A 12716-nucleotide genomic window follows, 5' to 3' on the forward strand; every position below is an offset into this window, starting at 1 on the left:
AGACAGACAAGGAGAGAGTGAACAACAGCCTGACCGAGGAAATAACACTCCCTCCAGCCCTGGGAGGGATAGAAAGCCACTAGGATGTAAATTGAATTAGACACTAAATCAAATTCCAGCAGCCAGCTGGAGGAGTAAGAAAGATTAAGCAGCGAAGATGTGGCTGTATCAGTGAGATGAGCAGCATAGAAATTTAATAGATGAGAGAGAGAGAGAGAAGGAGAGGGAGAGAGAGAGAGAGAGAGAGAATATTAAATAATTAGATTAGAGATTAGATAGATAGATAGATAGATAGATAGATAGATAGATAGATAGATAGATAGATAGATAGATAGATCAGATATAGATCATAGATAGATAGATCATAGATAGATAGATAGATAGATAGATAGATAGATAGATAGATAGATAGATAGATAGATCATAAATATATCATAGATAGATAAATAGATCATAGATAGATCATAGATCTTAGATAGATATAGATCATAGATAGATCATAGATAGATAGATGATGGATGGATGGATGGATGGATAGATAGATGATAATGGATGGATGGATAGATAGATAATTAAATAATTAGATTAGAGATTAGATAGATAGATAGATAGATAGATAGATAGATAGATAGATAGATAGATAGATAGATAGATAATGGATGGATAGATAGATAGATAGATAGATAGATAGATAGATAGATAGATAATGGATGGATGGATGGATGGATAGATAGATAGATAATGGATGGATAGATAGATAATGGATAGATAGATAGATAGATAGATAGATAGATAGATAGATAGATAGATAGATAGATAGATCAACATAGACACATACATAGATATACAGAGATAGACGATAGATATTTGTATATAGAGAGAGATTAGACAGACGAGAGAGATTATTTGGTTGATTGGTAAGTAGATAATTGATAGATGAGAGACAGAGACAGAGAAATGATAGATGATAGGTTGATTGGTACATGGGAAGGTAGACAGACAGACAGACAGACAGACAGCAGAATAACAGAATAGTAGAATAAACGAGTTAGAAGGGACCTCGGAGGTCTTCTAGTCCAACCCCCTATTTAAGCAGGAAACTCCATCTCAGTCAAAGGCTTGTCCGATCTCTTCTTGAATGGATAGATAGAGATAGGAGAGAGGGGCAGAAGAGAGCAGAAACTCACCTTAAATCTTCCTTTAATGATGATCTTCCTCTGGCTCCTGATAGACAAATGATGTCTCCCTCAGATCTTGCCAAAATGACTTCTCTGTCCTTTTGTCTCCTGGCAGCTCACTGTTTATCTGGGCAAGAGAGATTTTGTCGACCACATTGACCTCGTGGATCCAGTCGGTAAGTGGAGGATGGAACTGGAGCCGTCAGAACTCCATAAAGCAGGGGTCTCCAAACTTGGCCACTTTAAGACTGGTGGACTTCAACTCCCAGAATTCCTCAGCCAGCATGGAAGTTGAAGTCCACAAGTCCACAAGTCTTAAAGCGGCCCAGTTTGGCTGGCTGAGGAATTCTGGGAGTCGAAGTCCACAAGTCTTCAAGCGGCCCAGTTTGGCTGGCTGAGGAATTCTGGGAGTCAAAGTCCACAAGTCTTCAAGCGGCCCAGTTTGGCTGGCTGAGGAATTCTGGGAGTCGAAGTCCACAAGTCTTCAAGCGGCCCAGTTTGGCTGGCTGAGGGATTCTGGGAGTCGAAGTCCACAAGTCTTCAAGCGGCCCAGTTTGGCTGGCTGAGGAATTCTGGGAGTCGAAGTCCACAAGTCTTCAAGCGGCCCAGTTTGGCTGGCTGAGGAATTCTGGGAGTCGAAGTCCACAAGTCTTCAAGCGGCCCAGTTTGGCTGGCTGAGGAATTCTGGGAGTCGAAGTCCACAAGTCTTCAAGCGGCCCAGTTTGGCTGGCTGAGGAATTCTGGGAGTCGCAGTCCACAAGTCTTCAAGTGGCCCAGTTTGGCTGGCTGAGGAATTCTGGGAATTGAAGTCCACAAATCTTTAAGCGGCCCAGTTTGGCTGGCTGAGGAATTCTGGGAGTCGAAGTCCACCAGTCTTAAAGCGGCCCAGTTTGGTTGGCTGAGGAATTCTGGGAGTCGAAGTCCACCAGTCTTAAAGCGGCCCAGTTTGGCTGGCTGAGGAATTCTGGGAGTCGAAGTCCACCAGTCTTAAAGCGGCCCAGTTTGGCTGGCTGAGGAATTCTGGGAGTTGAAGTCCACAAGTCTTAAAGCGGCCAAGTTTGAAGACCCCTGCCATCAAGTAACCGAGATCGGAATTTTGGGATGGAGAGGAAGGATGTTGCCCCCTGGGACCCAAAGCTGAGCAGAATCGGGGTGGTATGGGGCTGGGGATTGACAGGAAGGGCCGGCCCCTTTGATGATGATCTAAAGCTGGAAGGGTAGCTAATACAGGCAGTCCTCAGCTTACGACCACAATGGAGCCCAACATTTCCGTTGCTAAGCGAGACATTTGTTAAGTGAATTTTGCCCCCTTTTATGACCTTTCTTGCCTCTGTTGTGAAGTGAATCGTCGCCGTTGTTAAGTTAGTAACATGGTTGTTAAGTGAAGCCGCCTTCCCTGTTGACTTTGCCGATGAGGAGGTCGCAAAAAGGGATGGGTGGGTCACTGAAATAGGTGGCTGGTGACCGCCTTTCACACTTAACGACCGTTGCAACGTTACCCCGTGGTCACGTGATCAAGATTCAGTCCCTTGGCAACTGACTCATACTTATGACGGTTGCAGCATCCCCGGGGGGGGGGGTCACGCGATCCCCTTTTGCGACCTTCCGGCAAGCAAAGTCAATGGGGAGGGAGGGGAATCCGATTCGCTTAGCAACCGTGTTACTAATTTAACGCCTGCAGTGATTCACTTTGCAACTGGCGCTAGAAAGGTGGTAACGTGGGGCAAAGCTCAATTAACAAGTGTCTCGCTTAACGACGGAAATTTTGGACTCCCGTGGAGTCATAAGCCTACCTGTAATGGCCTTGATTGTCATGCCTGTCATTTCCCATCCAGGCATCTCCCAGGCCTGATTGGTTGGGTGGGCTTAGAATCAGAATGGAATAACAGAGCTGGAGGGGACCTGCGAGGTCTTCTAGTCCAGCCCCCTGGTCAAGCAGGAGAACCTATACGATCTCAGACAAGTGACTGTCTAGCCTCTTCTTGAAAACCTCCAGTGATGGAGCGCCCACGATTTCTGGTGGCAAGCTGTTCCACTGGCTAATTGTTCTCACTGTCAGGGAGTTGCTCCTTAATTCCAGGTTGCTTCTCTCCTTGATCAGTTTCCAACCATTGTTCCTCGTCCTTCCCTTCTGATGCTTTGGTGAATAACGTGACCCTCTGCTCTTCTTTGGGGCAGCCCCTCAAATACTGGAATACTGCTATTATGTCCCCCCTATTTCTTCTTTTCTTTACACTAGCCTAACCCAAATCTCACAGCCGTTCTTTGTATGTTTTAACTCCAGGCCTTGGATCATCTTAGTTGCTCCTCTCTGATTTTTTTTTCAAACTCTCAACATCTTTTTTGTGATCCAGTGACCAAAACTGCCTGCAGTATTCCGGGTGTGGTCTTACTAGGGCTTTATAAAGCGGTACTAATACTTCACGCGATCCTGATTCTATGCCTCTGTTTATACAACCCAGGATTGTATTAGCTGTTTTGGCTGCTGCCGCACACGGCTGGCTCACGGTCAAGCGATCGTGATGAGCTCCTTTTGAATTAAGGGGGATTAGTCCTTTCCTGTCCTCGGATAATAACGCTGGAAGCCCTGGCTGTGTACCCTAATGTGTTCTGCAGCAAACCTGGCTAATGCACACAGCCATGATGGGCAGACCCAACCGTTCCGCTTTGCTCTCATTTTTGGCCCATTCTTTCTGCAGATGGCGTCGTCTTGGTGGATCCAGAATACTTAAAAGAGCGGAAAGGTAAAATTACGATGGTTTCTTAAGCCAATTTATCTAGCCTCCCAACACACACACACACACACACACACACACACCGGCTCCAGGTGGCCTGCCACGTTAAAAAGCCCAGTTTAAAATCCGCAATTTAAAACCCACACACTCCCATTGCAGGATGTTGCCCACAAAATAAAATAAAATAAATCAAATCTGGCCCTGGGATCTGCCTCGCCTTACTTTTTCCAATAAGAAACGGAGTAGACCAGGGGTCTTCCACCTTGGCCCGTTTTTGACTCCTGGACTTCAACTCCCAGAATTCCTCAGCCAGGCACCTGGCTGAGGAATTCTGGGAGTTGAAGTCCACGAGTCATAAAAGGGCCAAGGTGGAAGACCCCTGGGGTAGAAAGATAATTTCAAAGCCATTTTTTTCCTATGTACTCTGATAAAGGGATGTCTCCCTTAGGAAAGGGGAAATGTGGGAAGATGGCTTCCATTTGCTTTTAGAGTTAGCACCACAAAGAACTTCAAAGCAAAAGTGGATTGCATTCTTAATTTTAGCGAGTCATGCATGCCCCCTGGAGGTTTATTTTAGAGAGCCTCAAGAACTCTCTGGAACAATGCAAAGGGCCAAGCTGTCCGCAAGGAATATAAATCCTTCCACTCCCCATCATCCAGTCAGAGCTGAGGAAGCTTCTGGGATGAGAAGTGAAACGTCTTCAAAGGAAAAAAAAAACAGAGAAAGTCTACTTGCCTCAGGAAAAAGCACCCTTGGGATTTGCAAAGAAAAAAAACATCAGCTGCGTTCACAGTGTTTCCCAGGGTTAGCCTTGAGTATTTGCTTGAGAGCCTTGAGAACGGCCGGAAACTAAACTTTTATCTATAACAGGGGTCCACAAAGCCCTGGGCTGTGGCCCACTAGTGGGCTGTGAGCTGTTTGCAGCCAGGCTGAGGAAGCAGCGGGCAAGCACACGGGCATATCCCCCACTTGTGCAGACAGCGGGCGAGCGCATGTATGTGCACCCCGCTTGAGCGAGTGGCGGGCATGCATGCACGCCACTTGCACAAATGGAGCTGGGTGCGCGCGTGCGCACTTGCCAGCCACTTGTGTAGAATAGAATAGAATTAGAATTAGAATTAGAATTAGAATTAGAATTAGAATAGAATAGAATAGAATAGAATAGAATAGAATAGAATAGAATAGAATAGAATAGAATAGAATAGAATAGAATATAGAAAATGGAATGGAATGGAATAGAACAGAAATACAGAACAGAATATTGAAAATAACAGAATAGAATAGAATAGAATAGAATAGAATAGAATAGAATAGAATAGAATAGAATAGAATAGAATAGAATAGAATAGAATATAGAATAGAATATAAAATAGAATAGAATATAGAATAGAATAGAATTAGAATAGAATATAGTATTTAATTAGAATAGAATAGAATAGAGAATAGAATAGAATATAGAAAAATAGAATAGAATAGAATAGAATAGAATAGAATAGAATATAGAATAGAATAGAATAGAATAGAATAGAATAGAATAGAATAGAATAGAATAGAATAGAATAGAATAGAATAGAATAGAATAGAATAGAATAGAATTCTTTATTGGCCAAGTGTGGTTGGACACACAAGGAATTTGTTTCCGCTGCGTAAGTGCTCAGTGTACATACAAGTAACAGTGATAATCATGATCATGTGCAATTTGAAAATACATTCATCACAAATCGTGAAATACAACACTTCATCATCAATCATAAGATGCAACACTTAGTGATAGTCGCAGACTACTAGCTAAGCAAATAACATAAATCATACTAGGGTACAAAAAACCCCACCCCAATATAAATTGTAAGATACAAGCAGCAAAGTTATAGTCATAAGAAGAGAAGGATAGGTGATAGGAGAGGAGCATCACAGTAATACAGCTTTACTAGTACTTCAACAGTGTGTATCATAGTAATACAGCTTTACTAGTATTTTGATGGTGTTGTAGGAATTAGTTGTTAAGCAGAGGGACGGCCTGGGGGAAAAAAACCGTCCTTATGTCTAGTCGTTCTGGTGTGCAATGCCCTATAGCAAGGGTCTTCCACCTTGGCCCTTTTATGACTCGTGGACTTCAACTCCCAGAATTCCTCAGCCAGGCACGAGTGCCTGGCTGAGGAATTCTGGGAGTTGAAGTCGACAAGTCATGAAAGGGCCAAGCTTGAAGACCCCTGCCCTATAGCGCCATCTGGAGGGAAGAAGTTGAAACTGTTTATATCCAGGATGTGAGGGTTCTGTAAATACTTTTACAACCCTCTTTCTGGCTTGTGCAATATATAAGTCCTCAATGGAAGGCAGGCTAGTAGCAACTATTTTTTCTGCAGTCCTAACAATCCGTCGAAGTCTGCCTCTGCCTTGTTTGGTTGCAGTTCTAAACCAGACAATTACAGAGGTGCAAACCGTCCCTTCTCTCCCCTTCCCCGCCAGTCCCCAAAGTCAGAAACGTTGGGGAATTCTGATCGATAATATAGATCAAATGCTCTGCTCCGCTCCTGGTTTCTGGAAGGGAAACTTTTCTGGAAGGGTCTGGCCAATTACGAGCAAGACCTTTGAAAAAAGCAAAGTTTGAAATACAAGTAAACCCCCTTGTTGGTTAGTTAGTGCCAGAGTCCTACAAACACCATCCTGCAAGTATTGCAAAGCCCATCCTCCACGGCCCTCAGCTCCAAAGGGGGCGGGGGTCCCAGGGCCCCGGGGATAAAAGCACGTCTTCAAGGCCAAAAGCAACGAGGTGGAAGAACCTCCACTTTTTCCTAGGCCAGATGTTCTTCCTCGATATTTGGGATTCGTTGCGTGCCTCTTTTTTTTTTTTTTTCACTGAGGCGTTTACCCCTTTTGGAAGGGACGCGGTGGCTCAGTGGGTTACGACGCTGAGCTTGTCGATCAGAAGGTCGGCAGTTTGGCGGGTCGAATCCCGAAGTGCCGCGTAACAGAGTGAGCGCCTGTTACTCGTCCCAGCTTCTGCCAACCTAGCAGTTCGAAAGCACGTAAAAAAATGCAAGTAGAAAAATAGGGACCACTCCGGTGGGAAGGGAACAGCGTTCCGTGCGCCTTTGACATCTAGTCATGCCGGCCACATGACCACGGAGACGTCCTCGGACAAGCTTTGAAACGGAGATGAGCACCGGCCCCTAGAGTCAGAAACGACTAGCACGCATGTGTGGGGGGAACCTTTACCTTTACCCCTTTTGGGTGCTGGAATCGAATTCTGAAAGGGCTTGCTTCTCAGCCTGGGACCACAGCCTTTGCCCTTCGGTTGATTAAGGCTTCTTTGTTTCTCCCGGCAGTTTTCGTGACACTGACCTGCGCTTTCCGCTACGGCCGCGAGGATCTGGACGTTCTGGGCCTGACCTTTCGCAAGGATCTTTTCGTGTCCAACGTCCAGGCTTTCCCTCCAGTGGCTGAAGAGAAGAAACCCCTGACGAGGCTGCAGGAACGGCTGGTGAAGAAGCTGGGGGAGCAAGCGTACCCCTTTACTTTTGAGGTAACACCCCATTTCCCTCTTACTCTCCTTTCGGCATCCTGTTCCCATCTCTGTAGTCTTGATAGCAAGGCTAACTTGGATGATGCCATGGCAGAGGGATCTCAGAGTCCTAGTGGACCATCCCTTAAACAGGAGCCAGCTGTGTGCGGCAGCAGCCAAAAAAGCCAACACAGTGCCAGGCTGCATTAACAGAGGGATAGAATCGAGATCACGTGAGGTGTTAATACCACTTTACAACGCCTTGGTAAGGCCACACTTGGAATGCGGCATCCAGTTTTGGTCACCACAATGTAAAAAAAGATGTCGAGACTCTAGAAAGAGGGCAGAGAAGAGCAACAAAGATGATCAGGGGACTGGAGGCTAAAACATATGAAGGATGGTGAGAGAGCTAGCTGTGTCTAGCCTATTGTAGACAAGGATTAAGGGGAACATGGATTAGAGTCTTCACGTTCTTGAGGTGCTGTCATAAAGAAGAGGGGTTTGATTTATTCTCCAAGGCACCCGAAGGCAGGACAAGAAGCAACGGATGGAAACTAATCGAGGAGAGAAGCAACCTGGAACTAAGGAGGAATTTCCTGACAGTGAGGACAATTAACCAGTGGAACTCCTTGCCTCCAGAAGTTGTGCGTGCTCCAACACTGGAGGTTTTTAAGAAAAGATTGGACAGCCATTTGACTAAAATGGTAGAGGGTTTCCTGCTTGAACAGCGGGTTAGACTAGAAGACCTCCAGGGTCCCTTCCAATTTTGTTATTCTGTATTTGCAGGATCGTTAACGTAGCCTGACGATGAAGAAACACAGTAATCTTACAATTTAAAAAATAATAAAGCCTTACAATAACCACGCAATAAGTAAAGCCTTGGAGTAGCCTTACCATGAATAAAGTTTATAATAATCTTGCAAGAAATAAAAGAAACTGTTAGCATTCGTTGTTGACGTGTCTTGCCTGGACTGCCTCAAAGAGCAGATTCTTCCACAAAGTCAAGAATGAAAGTGAGTGAACAATAGGAGAGAAACGCCTGGAGAGGAGAATGAATGAATGAATGAATGAATGAATGAATGAATGAATGAATGAATGAAAATTCAATAATGCAAATATAGAAAAGCGGTGCAAATGGTTGAGAGGAAGACAAAACCAAGGAAGCAGAACCTTGGATGGAGAGAATTAACCTGCAGGGAAGCGAAAAGGGTTTGTAGGGCACGGAGAGGTAGAATGAGTAGGGTTGACGTAAACTACATATAGCTCTCTTCTTTTTCTTTCTTCCTCGACTTTCCTTTCTTTGATATGCAATATGGGACTCTTTTTTCTGCTCGGTGCCTAAGGCTGTTGCATTAACCAAGGTTTGCAAATTGTTCCTGGTTTGCGTTTTTGCAACCGGGCTGCGGATTTTGCCTTCACTGGGGGCTGCTTTGATTCTTCCGTTTGCATTTTTATTTTAATTTTTTTATATATATATTTTTTTGCACAGATCCCTCCGAATCTCCCCTGCTCCGTGACGCTGCAGCCTGGCCCGGAGGACACTGGAAAGGTAGGTAAGGGGCGGCTGATTTGGGGGTGGGGGTGGGGGTACAGTGGATAGAGGATCCCATCACCAGAGGGGGTGGGAAAAGAGGCCTTGGCGTCTAACCAAGTTCTGGGTTCTTTCAGACGCTTCAAAAAGCTGCTCAAAAAACGCCCACAAAGATTGCTTGTGTAAATGGGTTGTGAGAACCACCTTGGCAGGGAGAAGAAAAGAGCCACAAACTAGGCAGATAGTTGGATAAGAGGCTGCTGAGCCCTCAGTGGAAATGAAAAGAGGAAGAGAGGAAGGAAGGAAGGAGAGAGGAAAGAAAAGAGAAAGAGAGAAAGAAAGGGAGGGAAGGAGGAAGGAAGGGAGAGGAAGAAAGAAAAGAGAGAGAGAGAAAGGGAGGAAGGAAGAAGCAAAGGAATGAAGGAAATTGTTATCTTTTGGGTTCAGACGAGCAGGAAAGACGCCAGGCAGATGAGTACAGAAGAATACTTGCTTTATTCATAACTATAACTGTACTGGGGGTTAGGGGTATCCGTGCAGTCTTTATATAGTCTCCCATAGTCTTAACAACCAATCAGATTGAACCCATCATTCCCGCCAAGTTAACTGCAGCCTGAACTGGGAAAGTCCTCTTTGTTTTGCTGGAGAACCGTTAGCTTTCCAGCGCACACGCGATAAGGTATTCCCCAAAGCTCAATACATAACAGAAATGGTGAAAAAATGAGGCTGCACCTGCTGAATTTCTGCCTGTCAGTGCCTGAGTGATCTCCTGGATTGAGAACAAGGAAGGGAGGGAGGGAGGGAGGGAGGGAGGGAGGGAAGAAGGAGAGGAAGAAAGAAAAGAGAGAGAGAAAGGAAGGAAGGAAGGAGCGAAGGAAGGAAGGAAATGGTGAAAAGAGAGGCTGCACCTGCTGAATTTCTGCCTGTCAGTGCCTGAGTGATTTCCTGGATTGAGAACAAGGAAGGGAGGGAGGGAGGGAGGGAGGAGAGGAAGAAAGAAAAGAGAGAGAGAAAGGAAGGAAGGAAGGAGCGAAGGAAGGAAGGAAATGGTGAAAAGAGAGGCTGCACCTGCTGAATTTCTGCCTGTCAGTGCCTGAGTGATCTCCTGGATTGAGAACAAGGAAGGGAGGGAGGGAGGGAGGGAGGAGAGGAAGAAAGAAAAGTGAGAGAGAGAGAGAGGGAGGAAGAAAGGAGCGAAGGAAGGAAGGAAATGGTGAAAAGAGAGGCTGCACCTGCTGAATTTCTGCCTGTCAGTGCCTGAGTGATCTCCTGGGTCGAGGGGGAGAACAAGGGAGGGAGGGAGGAAGGAAGGAAGGAAGGAAGGAATCACCAGTTTTTATTGGTGAGGATTAAAACAAGAGGAGCTTTAATCTTGACAATGAAAAATTATACAGGTAATCCTCGACTTACAGCCATTCGTTTAGTGACAGTTCAGACTTACAACGGTACTAAAAAAAGGGACTTAAAAACCATTCCTCGAACTTACAACCGTCACAGGTTCCCCACGGTCATGTGATCCAAATTTGGGCGCCTGGCAACGGCCCCGTATTTGTGGCAGGTGCAGCCTCATTTGTGAGCTTCCGACAAGCAAAGTCAGTGGGAGGAGGGGGGGAAGCCGGATCCGCTTAACGACCACAGAATTCATTTCACGACCGAAGTGATTCGCTTAATGATCCTGGCCAAAAAAAAAAAGAAAAAAAAGGCTGTGAAATCCGGCACGGCTCATTTAACAACCGCGTTGCTTAGCAACATAATTTCTGGCCTAAGCCGAAAACTATCTGCGCTGCTCGCGGTCTCCTCAGGAGGAGGAGGAGGAGTTGCACAGCGAAAGGGTGGCGGAATCCTAGAATCCTAGAGAGGGGTGGGAGCTGAGAGGTCTTCTAGTCTGACCCCCTCGCTTCACATCTGGCCTACCGTTGCTTTTTTTTTTTAGGCTTGCGGGGTGGACTACGAGGTGAAGGCCTTCTGCGCGGAGAATCTGGAGGAGAAGATTCACAAGAGGTAGGCCGGCTAACCTGGTTACAGCCAGCCTGGTGGGTCCCTGTTGCTCCGGTTGTTGGCAGAATGTCAGGCGAGGCGGGCTGGAGGACGGACGGACACACACACACACACGCACACACACACAAACACACACACACACACAAACACGCGCACGCGCACACACACACAAACACACACACACACACACACACACACAAACACACACACACAAACACACACACACACACACTGGAGGCTGTTTTTCAGGTCTTGGGGAGGCCCTGGGCTGGCTTGCCTGCTTGATTGCTTGCTCTTTCTTTTTCTTTTCTTTCTTTCTTTCCTTCCTCCCTTCCTCTTTTCTTTCTTTTCTTTCCTTCCTTCCTTTCTCTTTCTTCTTTCACTTTCCTTCCTTCCTTTCTCTTTCTCTTTTTCTTTCTTTTCTTCTTTCCTTCCTTCCTTCCTTTCTCTCTCCCTTCCTCTTTCCCTCTCCTTCCTTTCTTCCTTCCTTTTTTCTTTCTTCCTTTTCTTTTTCTTTCTCTATTCCTTCTCTTTCTTTTCTTCCTTCCTTTCTTTTCTTTCCTTCCTTCCTTTCTCTTTCTTCTTTCTCTTTCTTTTTTTCTTTCCTTCCTTCCTTCCTTCCTTTTTTCTTCCTTTCTTCGTTCCTTCTGTTCTCTCTCTCTCCCTCTTTCCCTCTCTCCTTCCTTCCTTTCTTTCTTTCTTCCTTCCTTCCTCTTTTCTTTTTCTTTCTTTTCTTTCCTCTTTCCCTCTCCTTTGTTCCTTCCTTTTCTTCCTTCCTTCCTTCCTTTCTTTTTTATTTTTCTTTCTTTTTTCTTTCTTTCTTTCTTTTCTTCCTTCCTCTTTTTTCTTTCCTTTTCCTTCTGTTCTCTTTCTTTCACTTTCTTTCACTTTCTTTCCTTCTTTCCTTCCTTCCTTTTTGTTCCTTCCTTTTCTTTCTTTCTCTCTCTTTTCTTTCTTTCTTTCTTTCTTTCTTTCTTTCTTTCTTTCTTTCTTTCTTTCTTTCTTTCTTTCTTTCTTTCTTTCTTTCTTTCTTCCTGTATTGCTGCATATCCCCTTTGGGGATTCTGGGTCCCGCAATCCACAGAAAGATCCTCTCTTTACGGGAAGGCCAGGATGAGCGTGTCATGTTCTGACATTGCCTGTCTTGTCTCACAACTGCCGGTGCAGGAACTCTGTGCGCCTGGTCATCCGGAAAGTCCAGTATGCGCCCGAGCGGCCAGGCCCCCAGCCCATGGCGGAGACCACCCGGCAGTTCCTCATGTCCGACAAGCCCCTGCATTTAGAAGCGTCGCTGGACAAAGAGGTAATTGAGCCCTCCGGCAGGGCAGACCCAGAATGTCTCCTGCAGCCCCAGCAGAGTTTGCGGAGTTGTGAGGTCAAGAATCCGGCAGACGGAGAGCATTGCATGGGGTAGAGGCCACACTTGGAATGCTGCATCCAGTTTTGGTCACCACGGTGTAACGTCTAGTATGTCTAGTCTAGGGCAGGGGTCAGCAACCTGAAACAGTGAAAGAGCCACTCGGAACCGGTTCCCTCGCAAAAGGAAAAACTGGGAGCCGCAAAAAATGTGTGCACATGCGCGTACATGCGCGCATGCGCAGAACAGGGTTTGTCTGAAGAGTGGAGCCAAGGCAAGATATGCACTTACCCTGCATATTTGAATTGATTGGTTGAACTTTTTTACTCCCACTTTTTTTTTTTTTGGACTGCACATGGCAGAGGACTGGGAGCCGCAAGAGACGGCTGAAAGAGCCGCATGCGGCTCCGGAGC

At 45.7% G+C, this 12716-nt stretch overlaps 1 protein-coding gene across 1 annotated transcript in view; it reads left to right on the plus strand.

Moving 5' to 3' along the window:
* Positions 1-12716, plus strand: part of ARRB1 (arrestin beta 1) — a gene marked incomplete at its 3' end in the record, with an annotated part of 95444 nt that overhangs the window by 59797 nt on the left and 22931 nt on the right. The window contains exons 3-8 of the mRNA XM_081327856.1: positions 1294-1354; positions 3878-3922; positions 7241-7437; positions 8906-8965; positions 10881-10948; positions 12113-12248. Of these exons, the coding sequence (XP_081183982.1) occupies positions 1294-1354; positions 3878-3922; positions 7241-7437; positions 8906-8965; positions 10881-10948; positions 12113-12248 (567 nt within the window). The remainder of the gene's footprint in view (positions 1-1293; positions 1355-3877; positions 3923-7240; positions 7438-8905; positions 8966-10880; positions 10949-12112; positions 12249-12716) is intronic.

The sequence above is a fragment of the Vipera berus genome (genome assembly GCF_964194415.1).
Source record: "Vipera berus genome assembly, chromosome: 4".
Lineage (NCBI taxonomy): Eukaryota > Metazoa > Chordata > Lepidosauria > Squamata > Viperidae > Vipera > Vipera berus.